The sequence below is a fragment of the Macaca mulatta genome, chromosome 19 (assembly GCF_049350105.2).
Source record: "Macaca mulatta isolate MMU2019108-1 chromosome 19, T2T-MMU8v2.0, whole genome shotgun sequence".
Lineage (NCBI taxonomy): Eukaryota > Metazoa > Chordata > Mammalia > Primates > Cercopithecidae > Macaca > Macaca mulatta.
Window position 1 is genome coordinate 60,723,387 of NC_133424.1, and position 25,731 is coordinate 60,749,117.

General features: G+C 49.6%; 2 protein-coding genes across 26 annotated transcripts in view; both read left to right on the plus strand.

The window, feature by feature from the left end:
• The window catches only part of LOC718594 (caspase recruitment domain-containing protein 8), a 90,460-nt gene extending 88,868 nt beyond the window's left edge, over positions 1-1,592 (plus strand). For 11 of the 19 annotated variants that reach the window (XR_013409969.1, XR_013409970.1, XR_013409971.1 and 8 more), the window contains 2 exons: positions 148-265; positions 1,090-1,592. The gene's annotated coding sequence lies outside the window, so the exon portion shown is untranslated. Of the gene's footprint in view, positions 1-147; positions 266-1,089 lie in introns of those variants that run through there. The other 8 variants (XR_013409972.1, XR_013409980.1, XR_013409967.1 and 5 more) reach the window with 2 other exon arrangements.
• On the plus strand, positions 148-21,626 carry ZNF114 (zinc finger protein 114). Of its 7 annotated transcripts, none has more exons than XM_077980713.1 (6): positions 1,527-1,662; positions 2,715-2,919; positions 3,187-3,292; positions 12,928-13,005; positions 15,902-16,028; positions 19,770-21,626. In XM_077980713.1, the coding sequence occupies exons 4-6, from the start codon at positions 12,997-12,999 to the stop codon at positions 20,885-20,887; spliced, it is 1,254 nt and encodes a 417-aa protein (XP_077836839.1). In that variant the 5' UTR covers positions 1,527-1,662; positions 2,715-2,919; positions 3,187-3,292; positions 12,928-12,996; the 3' UTR covers positions 20,888-21,626. The 7 variants fall into 7 exon arrangements, with proteins under 7 accessions (XP_014979941.3, XP_077836839.1, XP_077836838.1 ...); XM_077980712.1 differs by having other exon boundaries at positions 2,757-2,919; XM_077980715.1 differs by lacking the exons at positions 1,527-1,662; positions 3,187-3,292 and adding exons at positions 2,454-2,587; positions 15,068-15,205 and having other exon boundaries at positions 2,757-2,919.
• Positions 21,627-25,731: the final 4,105 nt, after the last annotated feature.

Genomic DNA, 25,731 nt, shown 5'->3' on the forward strand with positions numbered 1-25,731 from the left:
TTACAGGCGTGAGCTGCCGCGCCCGGCCAAGGCAGCAGTTTTAACTGCAACTTGCGGTTGGAGGTCTTTTCGTCTCCTTGGGAGGTTGTTGGTGCAATCCCAATAAAGGTATTTCTTTTCTTTTCTTTTCTTTTTTTTTGGAAACAGGATCCTGCTGTGTCGCTCAGGCTGGAGTGCAGGGACATGATCACAGCTGACTGCAGCCTTGATCTCCCAGGCTCAACCAAACCTCCCACCTCAGCCTCCTGAGTAGCTGGAACTACAGGTGTGTGCCACCATGCCTGGCTAATTTTGTGTGTGTGTGTGTGTGAAGACGAGATCTCACTATGTTGTCCAGGCTGATCTCAAACTCCTGGGCTCAAGTAATCCTCCTGCCTTGGCCTCCTAAAGTGCTGGGAATTGTAGAGGTGACTCACCATGCCCGGCCAGAGCAGTATTTCTGAGAACAGTTTCTGAAAACTGTCTTGAATGGTTAAAATAAGAGAATGACCAAAATATGATTTTTTTTTTGAGACCGAGTCTCACTCTGTCGCCCAGGCTGGAGTGCAGTGGCACGATCTCAGCTCACTACAAGCTCCACCTCCCAGGTTCACACCATTCTCCTGCCTCAGCCTCCCGAGTAACTGGGACTACAGGCACCCGCCACCATGCCTGGCTAATTTTTTGCATTTTTAGTAGAGACGGGGTTTTACCGTGTTAGCCAGGATGGTCTCGATCTCCTGACCTCGTGATCCGCCCACCTCGGCCTCCCAAAGTGCTGGGATTACAGGCGGTAAGCCACCACACCTGGCCAAAGTATGATTTCAGGAATACACTAGCAAGCAGTGTGGGTGTTTGGATGTGAGACTTGAGGAGAAACTGGAAAGCTGGCAGAGAGCAGCTCTGCCACAGCCTGAACTCTCCCTGTGTCTTCCAAGTCTTTAGTATGTTTTGGAGTCCAGTAGTTGAGGCCAGTAATTCACATGTGTAGCTGGATAAAGCAAGATGATAATATTCTCACAGCGAGGGGGACTACACTCCATGTTTTTATCACAGCAAAACATATGTCACTCAGGTAGTAAATTACATAAGTGTTTAAAACCATTTCAGGCCAGGTGTGGTGACTCACACCTGTAATCCCGGCACTTTGGGAGGCCAAGGTCAGAGGATCACTTAAGCCCAGTGTCAAGCCTCTGAGCCGAAGCTCAGCCATTGTAACCCCTGTGACCCGCACATATACATCCAGATGGCCTGCAGGAGCCAAGAAGTCTGGAGCGGCCGAAAAACCACAAAAGAAGTGAAACAGCCAGTTCCTGCCTTAACTGATTAACCCACCTGACGACATTCCACCACTATGACTCGTTCCTGTCCTGCCCCCACTGACCCGTCAACCCTGTGACATTCTTCTCCTAGACAACGAGTCTCATGATCTCTCCACCATGTACCTTGTGACCCCCTCCCCTACTGACAACAGATAATCACCTTTAACTGTAACTTTCCACGGCCTACTCCAGCCCTGTAAAGCTGCCCCTCTCCTGTCTCACTTCGCTGACTCTTTTCGGACTCAGCCCACTTGCACCCAAGTGAATAAACAGCCCTGTTGCTCACACAAAGCCTGTCTAGGTGGCCTTCTATACGGACACGCGTGACACCCAGGAGTTCAAGACTAGCCCGGGCAGCATAGTAAGTTCTCACCTCTAAAATAAAATAAATAAAATAAAATAAAATAAAATAGAATAAATGCCAGGTGTGCTTGTACGCGCCTGTCTTCCCAGCTACTTGGGAGGTTGAAGTGTAGGATCGCTTGAGGCTGCAGTGAGCCAAGATTGCGCCACTGCACTCCAGCCTGAAGGACAGAGCAAGACGCTGTCTCAAAAAAAAGAAAAAAAAAAGAATAAGAAAAGGAAAAAAATAAAGAAGGGAGGGAGGGAGGGGCAGAGAGAGAGAGGGGAAGGGGGGAAGAAAGAAAAGAAAGAAAAGGAGGAAAAGAAAGAGAAAGAAAAGAAGAAAAGAAAGGAAAGAAGAGAAAGAGAGAAAGAAGAAGAAAGAAAAAGAAAGAGAAAGAAAAGTAAGGGAGGGAGAAAGGAAGGAAGGAAGGGAGGGAAGAAGAGAGGAAGAAAGAAGAAAGGAAAGAAGGGAGGGAGAGAGAAAGAAAAAGAAAGAGAGAGAAAGAAAGGAAGGAAGGAAGGAAAGAAGGAAGGAAGGAAAAGAAAAAAAAAGAAAAGAAAGGAAAAGAAAAGAGAAAAGGAAAGAAAAAAGAAGGGCCGGGCGCGGTGGCTCACGCCTGTAATCCCAACACTTTGAGAAGCCGAGGCGGGCGGATCACAAGGTCAGGAGACCGAGACCACCCTGGCTAACACGGTGAAACCCCGTCTCTACTAAAAATACAAAAAAATTAGCCGGGCGAGGTGGCGGGCCCCTGTGGTCCCAGCTACTCGGGAGGCTGAAGCAGGAGAATGACGTGAACCCGGGAGGCGGAGCTTGCAGTGAGCCGAGATCGCGCCACTGTACTCCAGCCTGGGCTACAGAGACTCGATCTCAAAAAAAATAAAAAAAGAAAAGAAAGAAAAGAAAGAAAGGAAGGAAGAAAAAAACATTTCAAGACTAGGTGACAGGAGCCTTGCGGTTTAGCCGCTAGTCAACGGATGGGGGTGGGGGTGGTGGCAAAAACATAAAAATGAGGACAACAGAGAAACCGGAGACCCCCCAAAGTGTCTGTTTCCGCCCTTTTACAGTACAGAGAAATAACAAACGCCTTCTTTCCTTGGGAAATGCAGGAAGCCAGCAAGCGGCCGGCGTCTCCGGAGCCCGCAAGGAGGCGCGTTGGCTGCGCAGACGGAGCGCTTCCAAGCGGGAGAGCCTAGGAACGGTGGCGCGGGCAGAGGCGACAGCGAGGACCCAAGGCTGGGGTTTCCTGCTTGGATCAGGAGTGCCTGGGGAGTAAGTTCTACAGGAAATGTCAATCTACTGGCCGTGGGGGTCAGACTCTGGGGTCGGGGCGATCAGGTCCCCGGGCCGGGGGCGGCGGGGGCAGGCAGGAGTGCGGGCGCTGGGATCCCCTGCCTGCTCGGCTTCTCTCTCCTCCTGGTCCCTTACTCCGTCCATTTTGAGGAAGGGGTCAAGAAGCGGGTACAAAATGTCTGGGCAGGACGAATCTCTGTCGTCGGTCCTTCCTGGCAGACTCGTTAGGTTGATTTATTTCAACAGTTTGATCCCCATCCTGGTTCAGCTCCGAAACGCTCCTGGGCTGCGCGCGCTTTTGGGCTGCGCCACCCGCAGAGACATCTAGAAGCCGGAGCTAGTGGAAGTGGAAGTGTGCCTGAGTGTCTGTATTAAGGGCGGGACCCGGCCGGGGCCCAGGGACTTGGGAATTGCTGTCTGCAAAAGCCTCATTGTCTCTACCCTTCCGGGAGGAAAGGGGAAGGCACGAATGATCCACGTGTTCAGCCCCCGAGCGCGCCCTTCACCTTGGCCCAGGGAGAAGGGCGCTTTCCCCATGCCGTGTTGCAACCTTGCGAAAGCCCCGGTGCCCTGGCTTGGGCAGCAGAGATGCCCGCATGCAGCGGTTGCAGGGGTTGTGTTCTTTGCATCCATGAAAGTATTGGAGCTGGCCGGGCGCGGTGGCTCACGCCTGTAATCCCAGCATTTTGTGGGGCGGAGGCGGGAGGATCACCTGAGGTCAGGAGTTCAAGACCAGCCTGGCCAACATGGTGAAACCCCGTCTCTACTAAAAATACCAAAATTAGCTGGGCGTGGTGGCGCACGCCTGTAATCCCAGTTACTCGGGAGGCTGAGGCAGGAGAATCGTTTGAACCCGGGAGGCGGAGGTTGCAGTGAGCTGAACACCTGTAATCCCAGCTACTTGGGAGGCTGAGGCAGGAGAATCGCTTCTACCTGGGAGGTGGAGGTTGCAGTGAGCCTAGATCATGCCACTGCACTGCAGCCTGGGTGACAGAGCAAGACTCCCTCTCAAAAAAAAAAGTATTGGATTGGAGCCTGTTGTGATGAGTCTGGGCAGGGCCAGACGTGCAGGATGCACTGGTTTCCTAGAGAAAGAGCTTTGAGGGTTTGAGTTTGGTGTGCTGAGCATGTTCTTTTTTTTTTTTTTTTTTTTTTTTTTGAGACGGAGTCTCACTCTGTAGCCCAGGCTGGAGTGCAGTGGCCGGATCTCAGCTCACTGCAAGCTCCGCCTCCCGGGTTTACGCCATTCTCCTGCCTCAGCCTCCCTAGTAGCTGGGACTACAGGCGCCCGCCACCTCGCCCGGCTAATTTTTTGTATTTTTAGTAGAGACGGGGTTTCACCATGTTAGCCAGGATGGTCTCGATCTCCTGACCTTGTGATCCGCCCGTCTCGGCCTCCCAAAGTGCTGGGATTACAGGCTTGAGCCACCGCGCCCGGCCTAAGCATGTTCTTTTATGGGAACTGAGACCTCAGTAGAGGAAATGTATAAAAAGGACAAGCTGCAAGGAGAGTGGTGTGAAGGTGTCAGGATCAAACCCCATGGTCGGAACAAGATGCATTTTTTTTTCTTTTTTTTTTTTTTTGAGACAGAGTCTCGCTCTGTCACCCAGGCTAGAGTGCAGTGGCCAGATCTCAGCTCACTGCAAGCTCCACCTCCCGGGTTTACACCATTCTCCTGCCTCAGCCTCCGGAGTAGCCAGGACTACAGGCGCCCGCCACCTCACCCGGCTAGTTTTTTTTGTATTTTTTAGTGGAGACGGGGTTTCACCATGTTAGCCAGGATGGTCTCCATCTCGACCTCGTGATCCGCCTGTCTCAGCCTCCCAAAGTGCTGGGATTACAGGCTTGAGCCACCGCGCCCGGCCTTTTTTTTTTTTTTTTTTTTTTTTTAACTATCGTCCTGAGCTGATGTGTCTGAGATTACTAGGGACACAACCGGTGCTCCAATTGTATTGGGGAAATGATGGAATTCAGGGAGACTGAATTGAAATAGACTGTTTTATCTTCTTAGGTAGGCTTAGAGCTGAGATGCGTGTAATGGGGTTATCATCAGGTCTGATTGTTTCCTTGGGAACTATAAAGTCAAGATAGACGTGGAATGTTGTGTCTTAAAACTCTTATCTACAGCTCAGCCCCTGAGTTGCACAGGCTTGCTTCTGTGTCAAAGTGACTTGGATCCCCCAGGCAACAGTGGGGCTTTTCATGTTTACCAATAGGATGTCAAAAGCAAAGTTTTTGATAAGCTGTGAATTTTAGAAAACAGAGTTTCTCAGGGAGCAAGAAAATAAGAAAAAGTAATAACCTCAAAGACAGGGCTTGTTATTAATATTTCCTTTAGACTGCTGCTGGCTTGATCGAGTCTGATACCTCCTCCTGATGCGTGGCAGGGCAGGTTATTTCACATTATTTCACAATGAGAAGGTTGCAGTGTCATCCCTGGTTTGCCCAAGCATGCAATTGCTTTCTTTTTCTTTTTTTTTTTTTTTTTTTTTGAGACGGAGTCTCGCTCTGTCGCCCAGGCTGGAGTGCAGTGGCGGGATCTCAGCTCACTGCAAGCTCCGCCTCCCGGGTTCAAGCGATTCTTCTGCCTCAGCCTCCCCAGTAGCTGGGATTACAGGGGTGCACCACCATGCCCACCTAGTTTTTGCTACTTGGGAGGCTGAGGTAGGAGAACCGCTTGAACCCAGGAGGCGGAGGCTGCATTGAGCCAAGATCACGCCACTGCACTCCAGCCTAGGCAACAGAGCAAAACTCTGTCTCAAAAAATAATAATAACAATAATAATAAAATACTCAAAAGAAGAGTTGATTGATAATTTCTTTTTTTTTTTATAAAAGTGAATATTTACACTGAGGAAAGAAATCAAATAATCACAACTTTTTTTGGAAATTTTTGAGAAATAAAAAAGAAATACCCAAACTATCACAAAATCAAGAAAATTTGACATTGTTGGTTAGAGCTGCCTGGAAGATGTCTATACTGTATTTCTTCTATTTGATCATATACCCTTTGAGTACTCCTATTCGATAATGTCCTGTGGAGAATGTATATATATATGTGTGTGTGTGTGCATATGAATATGAATATATTCTCCACAATATATAAAAATATATCTATATATACACACACACATATATTTATATATTTATATATGTATGTGTATGTACATTTTTTTTTTTTTGAGACGGAGTTTCACTCTTGTCGCCCAGGCTGGAGTTCAATGGCACGATGTCAGCTCACTGCAACCTCTGCCTCCCAGGTTCAAGCAGTTCTCCTGCCTCAGCCTCCTAAGTAGCTGGGATTACAGGCATGCACCACCACACCCACCTAATTTTGTATTTTTAGTAAAGACGGGGTTTCTCCATGTTGGTCAGGCTGGTCTCGAACTCCTGACCTCAGGTGATCCGCCCGCCTCGGCCTCCCCAAGTGCTGGGATTACAGGCGTGAGCCACTGTGCCTGGCCAATATACATGTATATACATTTTTATATGTGTGTATATATATAAATACGTACACACACACATATATAAATATATACGCACATATATTTATGTGTGCGTGTATATATATAAATTCAGCTTTTTCTCATATGATTAATTGAATTTTTAAATTATTTATGGTTTAGAAAAGTTTTGAGTCCACAGTTCATTGCTGACAGTGTCACGTAAATGTTTAGGTTTGTCCTCAAATTGAGGGAACTTGCCATCAAGTTTCTTTCAAATATCATGTAAGTCTTAGATTTTATGGCATTCTAACATTTTATGAACAAATGACTCACACTATATGAGTTGACCAGTCATTAAATGGTCATCAGATGTCACATTTGGAGCAGGAATAGTTTTGGGGGTTTGTTTTTGTTTTGGTTTGGTTTTGTTTAATAGAAACAAACCAATTTTGGGTTTTTGTTGTTGTTGTTTTGTTTTTTTTTTAGATGGAGTTTCGCTCTTGTTGCCTCAGGCTGGAGTGCAGTGGCACCAACTTGGCTCACCGAAACCTCTGCCTCCCAGGTTCAAGTGATTCTCCTGCCTCAGCCTCCTGAGTAGCTGGGATTACAGGCATGTGCCACCACGCCCGGCTAATTTTTTCTATTTTTAGTAGAGACTGGGTTTCTCCATGTTGGCCAGGCTGGTCTCCAACTCCCGACCTCAGGTGATCCACCTGCCTCAGCCTCTCAAAGTGCTGGGATTACAGGCATGAGCCACCGCACTCAGCCTAGAGTTAGATTTCTTTAGGCAGGATGCAAACACATTGTGTGCGTTTCTCTTTCAGGGCTCACACCCTTGAACTCGCCTCCCTTTGTTCATGACATTAACTAGCTGGAGTCCCTGGGTGGTTAGAATAGCAGAACGTCCACGCCTGTGGATTTATGTGGTTGTTCCTTGTGTTGTTGAAAGTTAGACCTGGCCAGGCATGGTGACTCATGCCTGTGATCCCAGCACTTTGGAAGGCTAAGGTGGGAGGATTGCTTGACCCCGGGAGGTCAAGGCTACAGTGAGCTCTGATCACACCACTGCACTCCAGCCAGGGCAGCAGAGTGAGAACCTGTCTCAAAAAAGAAAGAAGAAAGAAAGAAAGAGAGGAAGAGAAAGAGAGAGACAGAAAAAGAGAGAGGGAAGGAAGGAAGGAAGGAAGAAAGGAAGGAAGGAGGGGGGGAGGGGGGAGGGAGGGAGGGAAGGAAGGACAGAGAGAGAGAGAAAGAAGGAAAGAAAGAAAGAGAAAGGAAGAAAGAAAGGAAGGGAGGAAGGAAGGAAGAAAGAAAGAGAAAGAAAGAAAAAGAAAGAAAGAAGGAAGGAAGGAAGGAAGGAAAGAAAGGAGGGAGGGAGGGAGGAAGGGAGGGAGGGTGGGAGGAAAAGAGAGAGAAAGAGGAAGGGAGGGAGACAGAAACATCCTAGGTAGGTCGGGTATAGTGGCTCTAATCCCAGCACTTTGAGAGGCTGAGACAGGAGGATCGCCTGAGGTCAGGAGTTCGAGATCAGCCTGGCCAACATGGCAAAGCCCTGTCTCTACTAAAAATAAATACAAAAAAAAAAAAAAAAATAGCCAGGCTTGGTGGTGGGCACCTGTAGTCCCAGCTACTCGGGAGGCTGAGGCAGAAGAATCCCTTGAACCCAGGAGGCAGAGGTTGCAGTGAGCTGAGATGTGCCACTGCACTCCAGCCTGGGTGACAGAGCGAGACCTTGTCTCGAAAAATATATAATAACGAAGAAAAATTTAAACAAAATAAAAATGGAAGATACATCGTAGGTGGCGTGTTCATCACATCAGTGTAACTATAATGGCTCTTTGTCCCTGTACAAGTCAAGCTAACATTGGTGGGCAGTTTCTGGAGGTGAGAGAGCCTCTTACCTCTTTATTTTATTTTTTTAGCTCTTGTTGCCCAGGCTGGAGTGCAATGGCGCGATCTCAGCTCACTGCAACCTCCGTCTCCTGGGTTCAAGCAATTGTCCTGCCTCAGCCTCCCGAGTAGCTGGGATTACAGGCGTGCACCACCACTCCCGGCTAATTTTGTATTTTAGTAGAGACGAGGTTTCTCCATGTTGGTCAGGCTGGTCTCGAACTCCCTACCTCAGGTGATCCACCCACCTCAGCCTCCCAAAGTACTGGGATTACAGGCCTGAGCCACCGCACCCACAGAGCCTTACCTCTTAAAGTTGCATCCCTTTACGCCCAGCAAGTCCTGAGTGACGCCTTCGTACCCTGCTAAGGACTGCCTCCCCTTTCTGTGCCCACCAAGTTGTCTTATTTCCTGAATCAGTTGTTTTATTAGGGTTGCAAAGTGATGATTTTTTTTTTTTTTTTTTTTTTGAGATAGGACCTCATTCTGTCACCCAAGCTGGAGTGCAGCGATGCAATTAGAGTTCACTGCGGCATCAACCTCCTGGGCTCAAATGATCTTCCCACCCCAACCTCCTGAGTAGCTGAGACTGGAGGCGCACGCCAGCGTGCCCACTTAATTTGTAATTTTTTTGTAGAGACGGGGCCTTGCTATGTTGCCCAGGGCGGTATCAAAATCCTAAGCTTAAGTGATCCTCCCTCCTCAGCCTCCCAACATGCTGGGATTACAGGTGTGAACCACCAAGCCCAGCCCAAAATGGTGATTTTTTTAAAACATTCAATTGTCCCATCTAAACATGTAGCTGGGGCCGGGCGCGGTGGCTCACGCTTGTAATCCCAGCACTTTGGGAGGTCGAGGCAGGCGGATCATCTGAGGTCAGGAGTTTAAGATAAGCCTGACCAACATAGTGAAACCCCATCTCTACTAGAAATACAAAAATTAACTGGGCATGGTGGCCCGAGCCTGTAATCTCAGCTACTCGGGAGGCTGAGGCAGCAGAATTGCTTGACCCCGGGAGGTGGAAGTTGCAGTGAGCTGAGATCATGCCACTGCACTCCAGCCTGGGTGACAGAATGAGACCCTGTCTCAAAAAAAAATTTTTTTTTAATATATATATGTATATATATTAGCTGGGCGTGGTGGCAGGCGCTTGCAGTCCCAGCTACTTGGGAAGTTGAGGCAGGAGAATCACTTGAACTCGGGAGGCTGCTGTGAGCCAAGATCTCCCCACTGCACTCCAACCTGGATGACAGAATGAGACCTTGTCTCAAAAATAAATAAATAAATAAATAAATATGTAGCTGGAATTCTGTACAGTTTTCTGTCATCCGTAAGGCTATTCCATTTCTTTTCTTATTGGAAAGGCAAAGTAAAGTCTTAATTTTTCCTCTTTATTAACCAAGGCTTGTGGTTTTTCCCCCTCTGGCTTTCTCTTTCTGGGTATCATTATGTGCCCAGGTATTTTTAGTGTTCAGTGTGTTTCCAGCCATTGCAATGATTCACTTTGTAGTTCAAATCGGGCCGCTGGGAGACCTTTCCGGCCGCTGTGCATCCTCCTAACGCGGTGTCGAGCAGCTCCCCTGCCATCTGGCACCGCAAGGCTCACACTGGAAATTTCCTGTTCCCAGACCAGCCATGTCTCCAAGGGTGTTCATCGCTTCCTGCTTGTTAATTCTACTAAGCATTTTCTATGAATAGATTGACCAGGGAGACATTGTGTGTGTGTGTGTGTGTGTGTGTGTGTGTGTGTGTGTGTTAATGATGATATGAAGCCTGAAACTTTTTCCTCTTATACTAAAAATCTGACTTCCCAGTAACATGAACACTTTTCATCTTATATTTGAAACTTTTTTTTTTTTTTTGAGACAGAGTCTCGCTCTGTCGCCCAGGCTGGGGTGTGCAGTGGTGCAATCTCAGCTCACTGCAACCTGCACCTCCCAGGTTCAACTGATTCTCCTGCCTCAGCCTCCCAAGTAGCTGGGATTACAAGCACCTGCCACCACGCCCAGCTAATTTTTGTATTTTTAGTAGAGATGGGGTGTCACCATGTTGGCCAGGATGGTCTCAAACTCCTGACCTCAAGTGATCCACCTGCCTCGGCCTCCCGGAGTCTTGGGTTACAGACGTGAGCCACCGCACCCGGCCCAATTCACCTTCTTAAAGGGTGCAATTCAATGGTTTTTAGTATATTCACAGACGTGTATGTCCCGCAAATTTAGAACATTTCCATCACCCCCGAAAGCAGCCCTGTATCCTTCAGTGGTCGCCTCCCAGTCCCTCATCTCCCCCAGCCCTGGACAACCTCTGATCTACTTTCTGTCTCTATAGATTAGCCTATTCTGGACATTTTGTTTTCAATGGAGTCATACACTGTGGTCTTCTGTGTCTGGCTTCGTTCACTCGGCATCCTGTTTTCAGAGCTCACCGGTGTTGCAGTGTGTGTCAGTGCCTCAGTCCATTTTATGGCTGGATAATATTCCATGGTGCGGATAGACCACGTTTGCTTTCTTTGTTCATCCATTGATCAATATTTGGTTGTTTCTACTTTGGACTGTAATGAATACTGCTATGGGCCAGGTGTGGTGCTCACACCCCTAATTCCAGCACTTTGGGAGCCTGAGGTGGGCAAATCACTTGAGGTCAGGAGTTCGAGACCAGCCTGGCCAACATGGTGAAATCTCATCTCTACTAAAAGTATAAAAAATTAGCCAGGTGTAATGGCAGGGGCCTGTAATGGCAGCTAATCAGGAGGCTGAGGCAGGAGAAGTGCTTGAACCAGGGAGGCGGAGGCTGCAGTGAGCTGAGATTGTGCCACTGCACTCCAGCCTGGGCAACAGAGCGAGACTCTGTCTCAAAAAAAAAAAAAAAAAAATGCAATTAGATCAGCAGCTGCCAGGAGCTGAGTGAAGGGGAGAATAGGAAGTGACTGCTAAGGGGGATGGGGTTTTATTTTGTGGTGATGAAAATTATTTGGAAGTAGGCAGAGGTGACATTTGTACAACATTGCAAATGCACTAAATGCCACTGCATTGTTCACTTAAAATGGTTAACTTCATGATATGCAAATTTCACCTCAATTTAAAAAAAAAAAAAATTGCTGCTTGAGGCCAGGAATTTGAGACCAGCCTAGACAACATAGTGAGACCCCATCTCTATGAAAATAAATATGAAAAATTAGGGGGCATGGGGGCGCATGCCTCTACCTTCAGCTACTCAGGAGGCTGAGGCAGGAGGATCACTGGAGCTCAGAAGTTTGAGGTTGTAGTGAGCCGTGATTGCACTACCGCACTCCAGCCTGGGCAACAGGACAAGACTGTCTTTAAAAAATTAAATTAAAATATAGGTGTGTGTGTGGGTGTGTGTGGGTGGGTGTGGGTGGGTGGGTGTGGGGCTTGGGGAGTGTGGGTGTGTGTGTGGTTGTGTGGGTGTGTGTGGGTGTGTGGGGGTGTGTGTGGGGTGGGTGTGTGTGTGGGTGTGTGGGTGTGTGTGGGTGTGTGGGTATGTGGGGTGTGTGTGTGGGGGTGGGTGGGTGTGTGGGTGTGTGTGGGTGGGTGTGTGGGTGGGTGTGGGTAGGTGGGTGTGAGGGGCTTGGGGAGTGTGGGGGTGTGTGTGGGTGTGTGTGGGTGTGTGGGTGTGTGTGTGGGGGTGGGTGTGAGGGGTTTTGGGGAGTGTGGGTGTGTGTGTGGGTGGGTGTGAGTGGGTGTGTGTGGGGGTGGGTGTGTGGGTGGGTGGGTGTGTGGGTGGGTGTGTGGGTGTGTGTGGGTGGGTGGGTGTGGGGTTTGGGGAGTGTGGGTGTGTGTGTGGGTGTGGGTGTGGGTGTGGGTGGGTGTGAGGGGGTTTGGGGAGTGTGGGGGTGTGTGTGGGTGTGTGTGGGTGGGTGGGTGTGAGGGGGTTTGGGGAGTGTGGGTGTGTGTGGGTGTGTGTGGGGGTGGGTGTGAGGGGGTTTGGGGAGTGTGTGGGTGGGTGTGGGGGTGTGTGTGTGTGGGTGGGTGTGAGGGGGTTTGGGGAGTGTGGGTGTGTGTGGGGGTGTGTGTGGGTGTGTGTGGGTGGGTGGGTGTGAGGGGGTTTGGGGAGTGTGGGGGTGTGTGGGTGGGTGTGGGTGTGTGTGTGTGGGGTGGGTGTGAGGGGGTTTGGGGAGTGTGGGTGGGAGTGTGGGTGTGTGTGTGGGGGTGGGTGTGAGGGGGTTTGGGGAGTGTGGGTGGGAGTGTGGGTGTGTGTGGGGGGGTGGGTGTGAGGGGGTTTGGGGAGTGTGGGGGTGTGTGTGGGTGTGTGTGGGTGGGTGGGTGTGAGGGGGTTTGGGGAGTGTGGGTGTGTGTGGGTGTGTGTGTGGGTGTGGGTGTGTGTGGGGGTGGGTGTGAGGGGGTTTGGGGAGTGTGGGTGTGTGTGGGTGGGTGTGAGGGGGTTTGGGGAGTGTGGGTGTGTGTGGGTGGGTGTGGGTGGGTGGGTGTGAGGGGGTTTGGGGAGTGTGGGTGGGTGTGGGGGTGTGTGTGTGGGGGTGGGTGTGAGGGGGTTTGGGGAGTGTGGGTGTGTGTGTGTGGGGTGTGTGTGCACACATGCATTTATATGCTGAGATTAATGTCAGGCAGGGTCCACACAGGAGTGTGGGGAAGGCAGGGTGCCTGGATTCTCACAGCTCCATTCTTCTCCCAAGCTCTACCTCGCCTGCCTCCTTGAAGGAAACACGGGGGAGCCAGGACTGGCCGTCGCGTCGGTGACAAAAATGTCCCAGGTAAGTTGGCAGCTCACCCTCCCCCAGAAGGGTGTTGTTCTCACGAGTGAATGTGACTCTGCCTGTGGCTGGGAGTTAGGTAAAGCGCGTGCAGCCGGGCAGGGCCCACCGCCAGCCGTGCTGTCCCAGGTCTCTGCACCTCTGCTTAGAGAGAGACGCTGCCCTGGGGATTCTCATGGGACCACCCCCACCCCAGTACTAACCAGTCCTTTCCACGCTTCATCCTGGCTGCCTGTGGGCTTCATGTTCGGCTGCAAAGCACGCTAAGAAAGGAGATGAAAGTGTCTTTGGTGGGGGGCAGTGGCTCAAACCTGTAATCCCAGGACTTTGGGAGGCTGAGACAGGAGGATCATTTGAGGCCACGAGTTTGATATCAACCTGGGCAACATAGCAAGACCCCCGTCTCTATAAATATAAAAAAAGTTTGCCTGGCATGGTGGTGCATGGCTGTAGTCCCAGCTACTTAAGAAGCTGAAGTGACAGAGTCGCTTGAGCCCAGGAGGGTGAGGCTACAATGAGGACTGATCACTCCACTGCACTCCAGCCTGGGGCACAGAGTAAGACTCTGTCTCTAAAAATCATAATAAAGTAAAATAAAAAGAAAGTGTCTTTGTCTTAAGGAACTCAGGGTCTTGCAGGGGACACTAGGCATTAATGCAGCGGGCAGGGCTCTCCTGGTGGCAGCATCCCCCGCGACTGTCGTGACCTGCAGATAACAAGGAGTGGACTGAGCCGTGCCCCACTCCAAATTTTTTTTTTTTTTTGAGATGGAGTCTTGCTCAGTTGCCCAGGCTGGAGTTGGGTGGCGCCATCTCGGCTCACTGCAAGCTCTGCCTCCTGGGTTCATGCCATTCTCCTGCCTCAGCCTCCCGAGTAGCGGGGACTACAGGCATCCACCACCACGCCCAGCTAATTGTTTGTATTTTCAGTAGAGACGGGGTTTCACCGTGTTAGCCAGGATGGTCTCGACCTCCTAACCTCGTGATCCTCCCGCCTCAGCCTCCCAAAGTGCTGGGATTACAGGTGTGAGCCACCACGCCCGGCCTACCCCACTCCAAATTTTTTTTTTTTTTTTTTTTTGAGACAGTTTCTCTTGTTGCCCAGGCTGGAGTGCAATGGCGTGATCTCGGCTCACTGCAACCTCCGCCTTCCAAGTTCAAGTGATTCTCCTGCCTTAGCCTCCTGAGTAGCTGGGATTACAGGCGCCTGCCATCACGCCTGGCTAATTTTTGTATTTTTAGTTGAGATGGGCTTTCTCCACGTTGGCCAGGCTGGTTTTGAACTCCTGACCTCAGGTGATCCGCCCGCCTCGGCCTCCCAAAGTGCTGGGATTACAGACATGAGCCACCGCACCTGGCCAGGGTTTAAGGATTTTTAAGCCACCCCTCTGTGATCGTTTGTTATGACAGCCTGAACAGGCTAATGCATCAGAAAGACACACAGCCGGTCAACTGGCGGAGACTGAAGTCCGGTCGCGGGACTCAGGTACTCTTTTTCCTGAGACGGGGCCAAAAACGATGGTGTGTGCCGGTTGTCCCAGCCACTTGGGAGGCTGAGGTGGGAGGATCGCTTGAGCCCAGCAGTTAGAGGCTGCCGTGAGCTGCGTTTGCACCACTGCACTCCAGCCTGTGTGACAGCTCAAGACCCTATCTCAGAAGAAAGAGCACCTGAGTCATACGACCGGACGTCAGTCTCTACCAATCGAGTGTATGCTCTTCCCGTTGCATTAGGGTCTTCAGGCTGCTGTAACTATCACAGATGGGGTAGCTTAAGCAACAGACATTGATTTTCTCACAGTTCTGCAGGCTGGAAGTCCAAGATCAAAATGGCGGCAGGGTTGGTTCCTTCTGGAGGCTCCAAGAAAGAATTTGTTCCATGTTCTTACCTAGCTGCTGGTAGTCACTGGCATCGTTGGCATTCCCTGGCTTGTGGACCCATCACTCCAGTCTCTGCCTCCCTCACCAAATGGCATTCTTCCCTCTGTGTCCCTACCTCTGTCCACATTTCCCCTTCTTTTATATATATATTTTGTTTGTTTGTTTGTTTGTTTGTTTTGAGACAGGGTCTTGCTCTGTTGCCCAGGCTGGACTGCAGTGGCAGGATCATAGCTCATTGCAACCTCCACCTCCCAGGCTCAGGCAATCCTCCCTCCTCAGCCTCCCGGGTAGCTGGGACTACAGGTGCCCACCCACACTCACGGGTAATTGTTTTTATTTTTTATAGAGACGGGTTATCACTTTGTTGCCCAGGCTGGACTTGAACTCCTAGCCTCAAGCAATCATCCTGCCTCTACCTCCCAAAGTGCTGGGATTACAGGCGCAAGCCACCGCACCTGGCCAGATTTCCTCTTCTTATAAGGACACCAGTCATTGGATTAGGGCCCACCCAACCCCAGTACAACGTCACCTTTTTTTTTTTTTTTTTTTTTTTTTTTTTTTTTTTTGAGACAGAGTCTCACTTTGTAGCCCAGGCTGGAGTGTAGTGGCGTGATCTCGGCTCACTGCAACCTCCACCTCCTGGGTTCAAGCAGTTCTCTGCCTCAGCACCCCGAGTAGCTGGGACTACAGGCACCTGCCACCATGCCCGGCTAATTTTTTGTATTTTTAGTAGAGATGGGGTTTCACCATGTTGGCCAGGCTGGTCTCGAACTCCTGACCTTGTGATCCACCCGCCTCAACCTCCCAAAGTGCTGGGATTACAGGTGTGAGCCACTGCGCCCGGCCACAGCCTCATCTTAATTCATTGACATCTGCAAAGACTCTAGTTCTCAAATCAGGTAACCTTTGCAGGTACCAAGGGTTAAGACCTCAATGTACCTTTTTTTGTGGAGAACGGGGTCACAGTTCAAACTGATAACAGGACACCCCACTGAGCCAAACCGCGTGTGCTGTTTTAGGACTCAGTGACCTTCGCAGATGTGGCTGTGAACTTCACCAAAGAGGAGTGGACCCTGCTGGACCCAGCTCAGAGGAATCTCTACAGAGATGTGATGCTGGAGAACTCTAGGAACCTGGCATTCATAGGTAAGGAGGCCCCCTTCCTGCACTTAGTCAGTGATGGGACCAGTGCTAGTTTGGAACCGTGTTCTGGGAAGTGCATTGGAAAATGGGAACTGGGTTAAATTCCAGAGACAGAACTGTTGTCCCCCAAGTAGTAGATGTAGGGTTCACCATGAAACTGGAAATAGTTTGTTGCATTATTTTATTTTATTTTATTTTGTTTTGTTTTTTGAGACCGGGTCTCACTCTATCTCCCAGGCTGGAGTGCAGTGGCGTCATCTCAGCTCACTGCAACTTCTGCCTCCTGGGTTCATGCAATTCTCTTGCCTTAGCCTCTCTAGTAGCTGGGAATACAGGTGCACACCACCACACCTGGCTAATTTTTGTTTGTATTTTTAGTAGAGGCAGATTTCACCACGTTGGCTGGGCTGGTCTTGAACTCCTGACCTCAAGTGATCCTCCCACCTTGACCTCCCGAAGTGCTGGGATTACAGGCGTGAGCCACCACACCCAGCCTTTATTTTTCTTTTCATGAAGATGGGGTCTCACCCTGTCACCCAGGCTGGAGTGAAGTGGCACCATCACGACTCACTGCAACCTCCGCCTCCTGGGCTCAAGCAATTCTCCTGCCTCAGCCTCCTGAGTATCTGGGATTACAGGCATGCTCTACCACGCCCAACTAATGTATTACATTTTTATTCTCTTGGTGATCGAACAGACTTTGGGGGATCCTTATGTAGGTGAACATGGTACACAGGAAAAGGGTCATTCTGAGCCCTTTTGGCAGAGTTTTAGTGCATTGATGAGAAAAGTAGAGGGACCACTGTTACTCTTCTATTCACACATCATCAGCTTCGGAACCCCAGCAAACCAAAGCTTGTGTCCATTTCACAGAAAGTCTTGGCATAGTTCCTTTACACCACGTGCTTGCCCAGTGAACGGGATCTCCACTAGGCAAACCCAGTCTGCCCTCTCATTTGGAGCAAGAAGTGGTCTGAAAACAGTGCAGGGCAGTTTTGTCCAGGCATTCATGCCTCTCAGTGCCAGGCAGACGTGAACATTACAGGACCAACAGGTTTGTAAGCCAGCAGCATGGTAACAGAGCAACAGGCTCATGCCACTGAGACAGCAAGGTTTGCAACAGAGAAAGTTTCATGATTATCTGGTGCCGACCGAGGAGATGGGAGGAGACGCTCACATTTTTTTCCCTGAGGGGTTCTGGGGTTCTTGTTTTTTTGTTTTTTGAGACTGTGTTTCATTCTTGTTGCCCAGGCTGGAGTGCAATGGTGCGATCTCCGCTCACTGCAACCTCTGCCTCCCAGGTTCAAGCAATTCTCCTGCCTCAGCCTCCCGAGTAGCTGGGACTACAGGCACACACCACCATACCTGGCTAATTTTTGTATTTTTAGTAGAGATGGGGTTTCATCACGTTGGCAAGGCTGGTCTCGAACTCCTGACCTCAAGAGATCCGCCCACCTTGGCCTCCCAAAATGTTGGCACTACAGGCGTGAGCCACTGCTCTCATTTTCAAGGGGATCATGAAGGGCAAGGGACTGGAGAATTGGAGATGTTGATTGGTCAGAGGAAGGGGGATGAAATTGTCGGGATGAGGAAAGTACATTCTTTGGTGCGTCAGTTTCTCACGGCATTCCTCAGACCAGTTGGCATAGTCATTTCATCAGAATGCAGGACCTGAAGGAATATCTCAAAGTGGAAACTTAATGCTTTATAATTTTCAAGTTGTTATCTACAGAGCAGCTAAGGAGACCTATAGGCCAGGCACAGTGGTTCACACCTATAATCCTAGCACTTTGGGAGGCTGAGGCAGAAGGAGGATTACTTAAGGCCAGGAGGTCGAGACCAGCCCAGCCAACATGGCAAAACCCTGTTCTTTTTTGTCTTAAAAAAGTTTTTTTGATTTAAAAAGAAAGAAAAAAACAGGTACCCTCTTGCCCAGGCTGGAGTACAGTGGTGCAATCTCTGCTCACTGTAATCTCTGCCTCCTGGGTTCAAGTGATTCTCCTGCCTCAGCCTCCCAAGTAGCTGGGATTACAGGCATACACCACAATGCCCGGCTCATTTTTGTATTTTTAGTAGAGATGGGGCTTCACCACGTTGGTCAGGCTGGTCTCAAACTCCTGACCTCCGGTGATCCACCCACCTCAGCCTCTCAAAGTGCTGGGATTACAGGCGTGAGCCACTGCGCCTGGCTGAGCTTATGTTTTTTGACTTTTATCCATCCTCTCATATATTCATTTTTCCCAGAGAAAGGCCTGTTCCTTTTCTCCTTAAAATTGCACATGGAGGCCGGGCGCGATGGCTCAAGCCTGTAATCCCAGCACTTTGGGAGGCCAAGACGGGCGGATCACGAGGTCTGGAGATCGAGACCATCCTGGCTAACACAGTGAAACCCCGTCTCTACTAAAAAATACAAAAAACTAGCTGGGCGAGGTGGCGGGCGCCTGTAGTCCCAGCTACTCGGGAGGCTGAGGCAGGAGAATGGTGTAAACCCGGGAGGCAGAGCTTGCAGTGAGCTGAGATCCGGCCACTGCACTCCAGCCTGGACAGCAGAGTGAGACTCCGTCTCAAAAAAAAAAAAAAAAAAAAAAATTGCACATGGAGCCAGCTACTCGGGAGACTGAGGCAAGAGGATCACTTGACCCCAAGAGCTCAAGGCTGCAGTGTGTTATGATTAAGCCTATGAATAGCCACTGCACCCAGTGCCTGGGCAACCTAGTGAGACCCTCATCTCAAAAAAATAAAAATTTCACATGGACTTTCTGTACAATTCTCTTCCACTTAAAATTCCTGATCGTTTCCTTGATCTCTGCAGAATCATTCCTCAGTAACATGACGCTCTCCATGTTGAACCCCTGACCTTACCATCCTCACATTCCTGACACTGCGGAATCCCTGAGGTCTTTCTCTGCCTCCTTCCTCTTGCTTTCTTCCCCTTCACATTTTTATCATATATGTTGAGGGAACATCTAGAAAGAAATCCACACAGAGGCCAGGCACGTTGGCTTACGCCTGTAATCCCAACACTTTGGGAGGCTGAGGCAGGTGGATCACATGAGGCCAGGAATTCAAGACCAGCCTGGCCAACATGGCGAAACCCCATCTCAACTGAAAATACAAAAACTAGCCAGGCATGCTGGCACACACTTGTAATCTCAGATACTCGGGAAGCTGAGGCCAGAGAATTGCTTGAACCTGGGAGGCAGAGGTTGTAATAAGCAAAGATCATGCCACTGCACTCCAGCCTGGGCCACACAGCAAGACTCTGTTGAAAGAAAAGAGAGAAAGAAAGAGAGAATGAGAGAGAGAGAGAGACAGAGAGAGAGAGAGGAAGGAAGGAAGGAAGGAAGGAAGGAAGGAAGGAAGGAAGGAGAAGGAAGAAGGAAGGAAGAAAGAAAGAAAAAGAAAGAAAAGAAAGAAAGAAAGAAAGAAAGAAAGAAAGAAAGAAAGAAAGAAAGAAAGAAAGAAAGAACAGAAAAAAGTAAGGACAGGAAGGAAGGAAGGAAGGGGAAGGAAGAAAGGAAGCAGAGGAAGGAGGAAGGAAGGAAGGAAAAGAAAGAAGAAGGAAGGAAGGGGAAGGAAGAAAGGAAGCAGAGGAAGGAAAAAGAAAGGAAGGGAGGGAAGAAAAGGAAGGAAGGAAGGAAGGGGGAAAGAAAGAGAAATCCGCACAGACGTTGCCTATGTTATCATCTCTAACCCACCTTCACTTTCAACAAAGAATTTAACTTTTGTGCCACTGTATTTCAGACTGGGCGACTCCGTGCGAAACCAAAGATGCAGCCCCTCAGCCGGATATTCTTCCTAAAAGAACATATCCTGAAGCCAACAGTGTGTGTCTCACGAGCATCAGTTCCCAGCTCTCCACATTGAGAGAAGACTGGAGATGCCCCAAAACAGAGGGACCACACAGGCAGGGGGCGAATAATGTGAAGCCACCCGCAGTTGCCCCTGAGAAAGATGAATCTTCTGTTAGCGTCTGTGAAGATCACGAAATGAGGAACCGCTCTAAACCTACCTGCAGGCGTGTGCCTTCACCGGGAGATTCCACAAGACAATGTATCCTGACATGTGACTCAAGTATTTTCAAGTATAATCCTTTCTTAAACGATAGTCAAAAAACACATGAAAACAACGGACACGATGAAGTCTTGGGGCAGAACATTCAGTGGGTTCCGTGTGGGAGAAAAACAGAGCTGAAATCAAGCACATGGACTGGCAGTCAGAACGCCGTGCATCGTATACGTGATGAAATTGATACGGGAGCAAACAGGCACCAACAGAATCCATTTGGAAAAGCTTTCCATGAAGACGGATCCCTTAGGGCACACAACACTCGTGTTCGAGAGGAAATGTATGATTTTACTCAGGGCGAGAACACTTCCAGAAATAACTCAGTTCATGCCGTGCAGATGCAGTCGTATACCGCAGAGACAAATAAGAAGGATTGTCAGACTGGAGCAACCTCTGCCAACGCCCCAAATTCCGGTTCACACAAGAGTCACTGCACTGGAGAGAAAAGCCACAAATGTCCCGAATGTGGGAGAGCCTTTTTTTATCAGTCATTCCTTATGAGACATATGAAAATTCACACTGGAGAGAAACCGTACGAATGTGGGAAATGTGGAAAAGCCTTCAGATATTCCTTACACCTTCATAAGCATTTAAGAAAGCACGTCGTGCGGAGGAAGCCCTACGAATGTGAAGAATGTGGGAAAGTCATCAGGGAGTCCTCAAAATACACACATCTAAGGAGCCACACTGGAGAGAAACCCTATAAATGTAAGACATGTGGAAAAGGCTTTACAAAGTCGTCAGGACTTAAAAAACATCTGAAGACCCACAATGATGAGAAGCGCTGTGAATGAAAGGAAGGTGGGAAAATCTTCATTAATTTTCTAACTGTACTGAACATGGGAGGAGGACATATTGGAAGGGAGCTCAAGGGGCTAGCATGCATGAGAACATCTTCCCTGAACTCTCCTGTCTTACAGAAATGTGAAAAAACAAAAAAACAAAAAACAACCCTGCAAAGGTAAAGTCTAGGGAAAGCCTTTCCTCTTCATTCATCTTGAGTAGACATTTGTTCTCACCCTGGAGAGAAACTGTGAATCTAAAAGGAACATGACAAAACCTTCAGCGTGGTCTCAAATTCATGGTTCATACAAGAACTCACACTGCAGAGCCTCCTTACCGAAGTAAAAAATGTAGGAAAGACCTGCTGGGCGTGGTGGCTCACCTGTAATCCCAGCACTTTGGGAGGCCAAGGCGGGTGGATCATGAGGTCAGGAGATTGAGACCATCCAGACTAATATGGTGAAACCCCGTCTCTACTAAAAATGCAAAACATTAGCCAGGCATGGTGGCGGGAGCCTGTAGTCCCAGCTACTCTGAAGGCTGAGGCGGGAGAATGCCGTGAACCTGGGAGGCAGAGCTTGCAGTGAGCCGAGATTGCACCACTGCACTCCAACCTGGGCGACAGAGCGAGACTCCATCTCAAAAAAAAAATGTGGGAAAGTCCTCTTTAAACAGTTACCACTCATGTTATATGTGAATCCACATCCTGGAGGGAGGCTACCATTGGAATAAAAATAAGAAAGCTTTCAAGGCCAGGTGTGGTGACTCACACCTGTAATCCTAGCACTTTGGGAGGCCAAGGTGGGAGGATTGCTTGAGTCCAGGAGTTTGAGACCAGCCTGGGCAACATGGAGAAACCCCATCTCAACAACTACAACAACAACAAAAAATGCAAAAATTAACCAGGCGTGGTAGCACATGCCTGTAGTCCCAGCTACCTGGGGAGCTGAGGCAGGAGGATCGTTTGAGCCTGGGAGCCCGAGGCAGCAGTGAGCTGTGTTTGCACCACTGCACTCCAGCCTGGGTGACAAAGTGAAGGAAGATAGGAAGGAAGGAAGGAAGGAAGGAAGGAAGGAAGGGAGGGAGGGAGGGAGGGAGGGAGGGAGGGAGGGAGGGAAGAAAAGAAGAAAAAAGGAAAGGAAAGGAAAGGAAAGGGGAAGGGGAAGGAAAGGGGAAGGAAAGGAAAGGCGAAAGGCGAGGCGAGGCAACTTTCGGGTCCAGCTCTTCACTTAGGCACAATGAGTGCACAGTAGGACTGAAACACTGTAAATGTTAATGATTTTCCAGTTTTTCCGTTCTAAAAAAAAAAAATGCTACAAGATGAAGGATATCCCTCTTTGCACCCTCCCAGCTCTGCCACATAAATGTTGATATATAGCAGGTTCATTACAACTCACTCACATACACATGGTCTCATTTTCAATGTGAAGCCTTCTTTGAGCCTCATTCAGTTTAGACTTGGGATTCATATGCTCCATGAGACCATTTTTGTCTTATGGGTCACTGTGCTACTGCATTATGGTCAGAGTATGTAGTCTTTTTGGTACCAACTTGGGGTACTTGTTATGACTTTGTCAGTCTGATGTGTCATATTCTGTCAGTTTCCCTGCCATCTCCATTCTTCTCATCTTCTTTACTAAGGGCACATAGACTCACTTTCCACAATGAGCACTGTTTAATGTCTTCTTTTTATTTTTACTTTATTTATTTATGTATTTATTTTGAGACAGAGTCTTGCTCTGTCATCCAGGCTGGTGAGCAGTGGGGCAATCTCGGCTCACTGCAACCTCCGCCTCCCAGGCTCAAGTGATTCTCCTGCCTCAGCCTCCCGAGTAGCTGGGATTACAGACATCCACCACCACACCCAGCTAATTTTTGTATTTTTGGTAGAGACGAGGTTTCACCATGTTGGCCAGGCTGGTCGCAAACTCCTGACCTCAAGTGACCTGCCTGCCTTGGCCTCCCAAAGTGCCAGGATTACAGGCGTGAGCCACTGTGCCCGGCCTCTTTTTAATTTTTTAAAAGTTGGGAAATGACCAGGCATGTTGGCTCATGCCTGTAACCCCGGCACTTTGGGAGGCCAAAGTGGGCAGAACGCCTGAGGTCAGGAGTTCGAGACCAGCCTGACCAACATAGAGAAACCCTGTCACTACTAAAAATATATAATTAGGTATGGTGGGCTCATGCCTATAATCCCAACTACTCAGGAGGCTGAGGCAGGAGAATTGCTTGAATCCGGGAGCAGTGAGCTGAAGTAGTGCCATTGTACTCCAGCCTGGGCAACAAGAGTGAAACTCCACCTCAAAAACCAAATAAAAATAAATAAAAGTTGGGAAATATGACTACCTGAAAATGTATGAAAATGTACACACATATATCTTTTTTTTTCAAGATGGAGTTTTGCTCTTGTTGCCTGGGTAGGAGTGCAGTGGTGCGATCTCAGCTCACTGCAACCTCTGCCACCCAGGTTCAAGTGATCCTCCTACCTCAGCCTCCTAAGTAGCTGGGATTACAGGCACCTGACACCACGACGTTTCAAAGTTAATAAAGTGATTACCCTTATACCCACAATCCAAGCCCATAAACAGCTCATCATTAAACGCCAGGCAATTCATGTCTGTGCCTCACAGAGGATATCTCCAGCCCCCAGAGGAAACCACTGTGGTTCATTTTGTTATCATTCGCCCCCCTCCCTCATCTTTACATTTGCACCTATGCAGAAATCCCCAAATACCCTGTTTTCTAGTTTTGCTGATGTTTATGCTACATATGATGGCATGGCATAGAATATTTCTTTGTGCCTTCTTTCAAGAAAAGAAAGGCTAAGCAGGTAGGGTGCAGGTGGCATTCATTCTTTCTTAGTTATATTCATTCCAGAGACCTTGGTTCTGTATCTCACTTTAGAGATTATAAACACGGCTGCTGATACCAATTTTGCAAAGCCCTCCCAATGAGCATTTTACAAAAGTCATTGTTGGCTGGGCGCGGTGGCTCACGCCTGTAATCCCAGCACTTTGGGAGGCCGAGGCGGGTGGATCAGTTGAGGTCAGGAGTTCAAGACCAGCCTCGCCAACGTGAAACCCCATCTCTACTAAAAATACAAAAATTAGTCAGGCATGGTGGCATGCACCTGTAGTCCCAGGTACTCGGGAGGCTGAGGCAGGAGAATTACTTGAGCCCAGGAGGGGGAGGTTGCAGTGAGTTGAGATCATACCACTGCACTCCAGTCTGGGCGACAGAGCAAGACTCTGTCTCAAAAAAAAAAAAAAAAAAAAAAAAACGGGAGAGAGAAAAGAGAAATGCCACTGGTAAGAGCAGAGGTCCTCCTAGGCGCCCATTCTGCATGACCCAGCACTGCTAAGTTCAGCTTTCAGTGTTTGGGGAGGGCCTGCAGGTTGGGGACCCCCCACTGTGACTGAGCGGGCTCCAGCTTGGCCCTTTCTCCCGGACCCCTGCTGCCTGCATTTCCCAGGAATCTGCCGCTTTATCATAGAATCTGGATGACTCGTGGCCCTCCCCATCCTGGAAGGAATAAAGAGGAGGAGGGGAGGCTGCTCCGCCAGGGCAGCCCCAGACCTTGCCAAGGGGCCTGGGTCCACTCCCACCCCCAGGGAGCGCTGTCAGGAGGAGAAGGACCTTGACTGAAATCAGAATGCCTGGATTCAGCTGGGGGTGGAGGGGGCCGGCGCAGGAGGCGGGAAACTATCTGTAGGTGAGGGAACACCCCTCCCGTCTCCAGTCGCTGAGGCTGAACTTAGCCGACTTTGGGGGTTCCCCACCCCCACCCCCAACTGGTCCTCAGTTCTCACAGATGTAAATTGAGAATTTTCAACAATCGGTTTAGCAAACATATGCCAGGCCCCCTTCTGAGCGCTTTGCATCTATTAACTCATGTAACGCCTGCAACCCTATGAAGTGGCTGCTGTTATCACTATCACTACAGTGGGGGAAACCAAGGCAGAGCGAGGCCAAGCACGATGCCCAAGATCCCACAGCCAGCAGGTGGCCGGGAGGGGCTCGACCCCGTGCTGTCAGGCACGAGAGACTCGGCTCTTCAGCCCCAGGCCGGAGCCTCCCTGCACTGACGGGGCGCGAATGGGGGCAGGAGGGTTCGTGTGTGTCCTTACCCCTGGGACGCCAGCTCCGGGGACGGGGACCTCGTCTGGCGTGGGAGGCATTTAATGAGCGCCGTGGACCGAAGCCAGGACGGTCTTAGGAGAGCCACTTCCCTTCTTGGCCGCCTGAAACCCCCTGCAGGGTTCTGCTTCTGGAACTGCATTCGAGGTCAGAGCTTCTAGTACGAGTAAAGCGGATTCTCGGGAAGAGACCCGAACAGAAGGAAATCACTGTCTTGGAAGATCTAAGTCCGGGATGGGACAAAACCCACTCCGGGCGGGGGGCGCGCGCCACCTGGCGGCGGATCCTGCTAAGGCGGCGCCGCCGGGAGACCAGAAACGTTCGATTTTGGCAGTGGGGCGAGGTGGTTGGAATTGACGAATAGGCAGTTGTCTGAAAATCATTGTGTGAAACTAAGGACTGTCTACCAGTGGCTTCCAAAATTCTGACGCCCAGTAAGAAATCATTTTGCATCAGCGGTTTTTTTTGTTTTGTTTTGTTTTGAGAGAAGGTCTTGCTCTGTTGCCCGGGTTGGAATGCAGTGCCACGATCTGGGCTCACAGAAACCTCAGCTTCCAGGATTCAAGCAATTCTCCTGCCTCAGCCTCCTGAGTAGCTGAGATTACAGGCGCCCGCCACCGCGCCTGTCTAATTTTTTATTTTTAGTAGAGATGGGGCTTTACCATGTTAGCCAGGCTGGTCTCGAATTCCCGGCCTCAAGTGATCCGCCCGCCTGGGT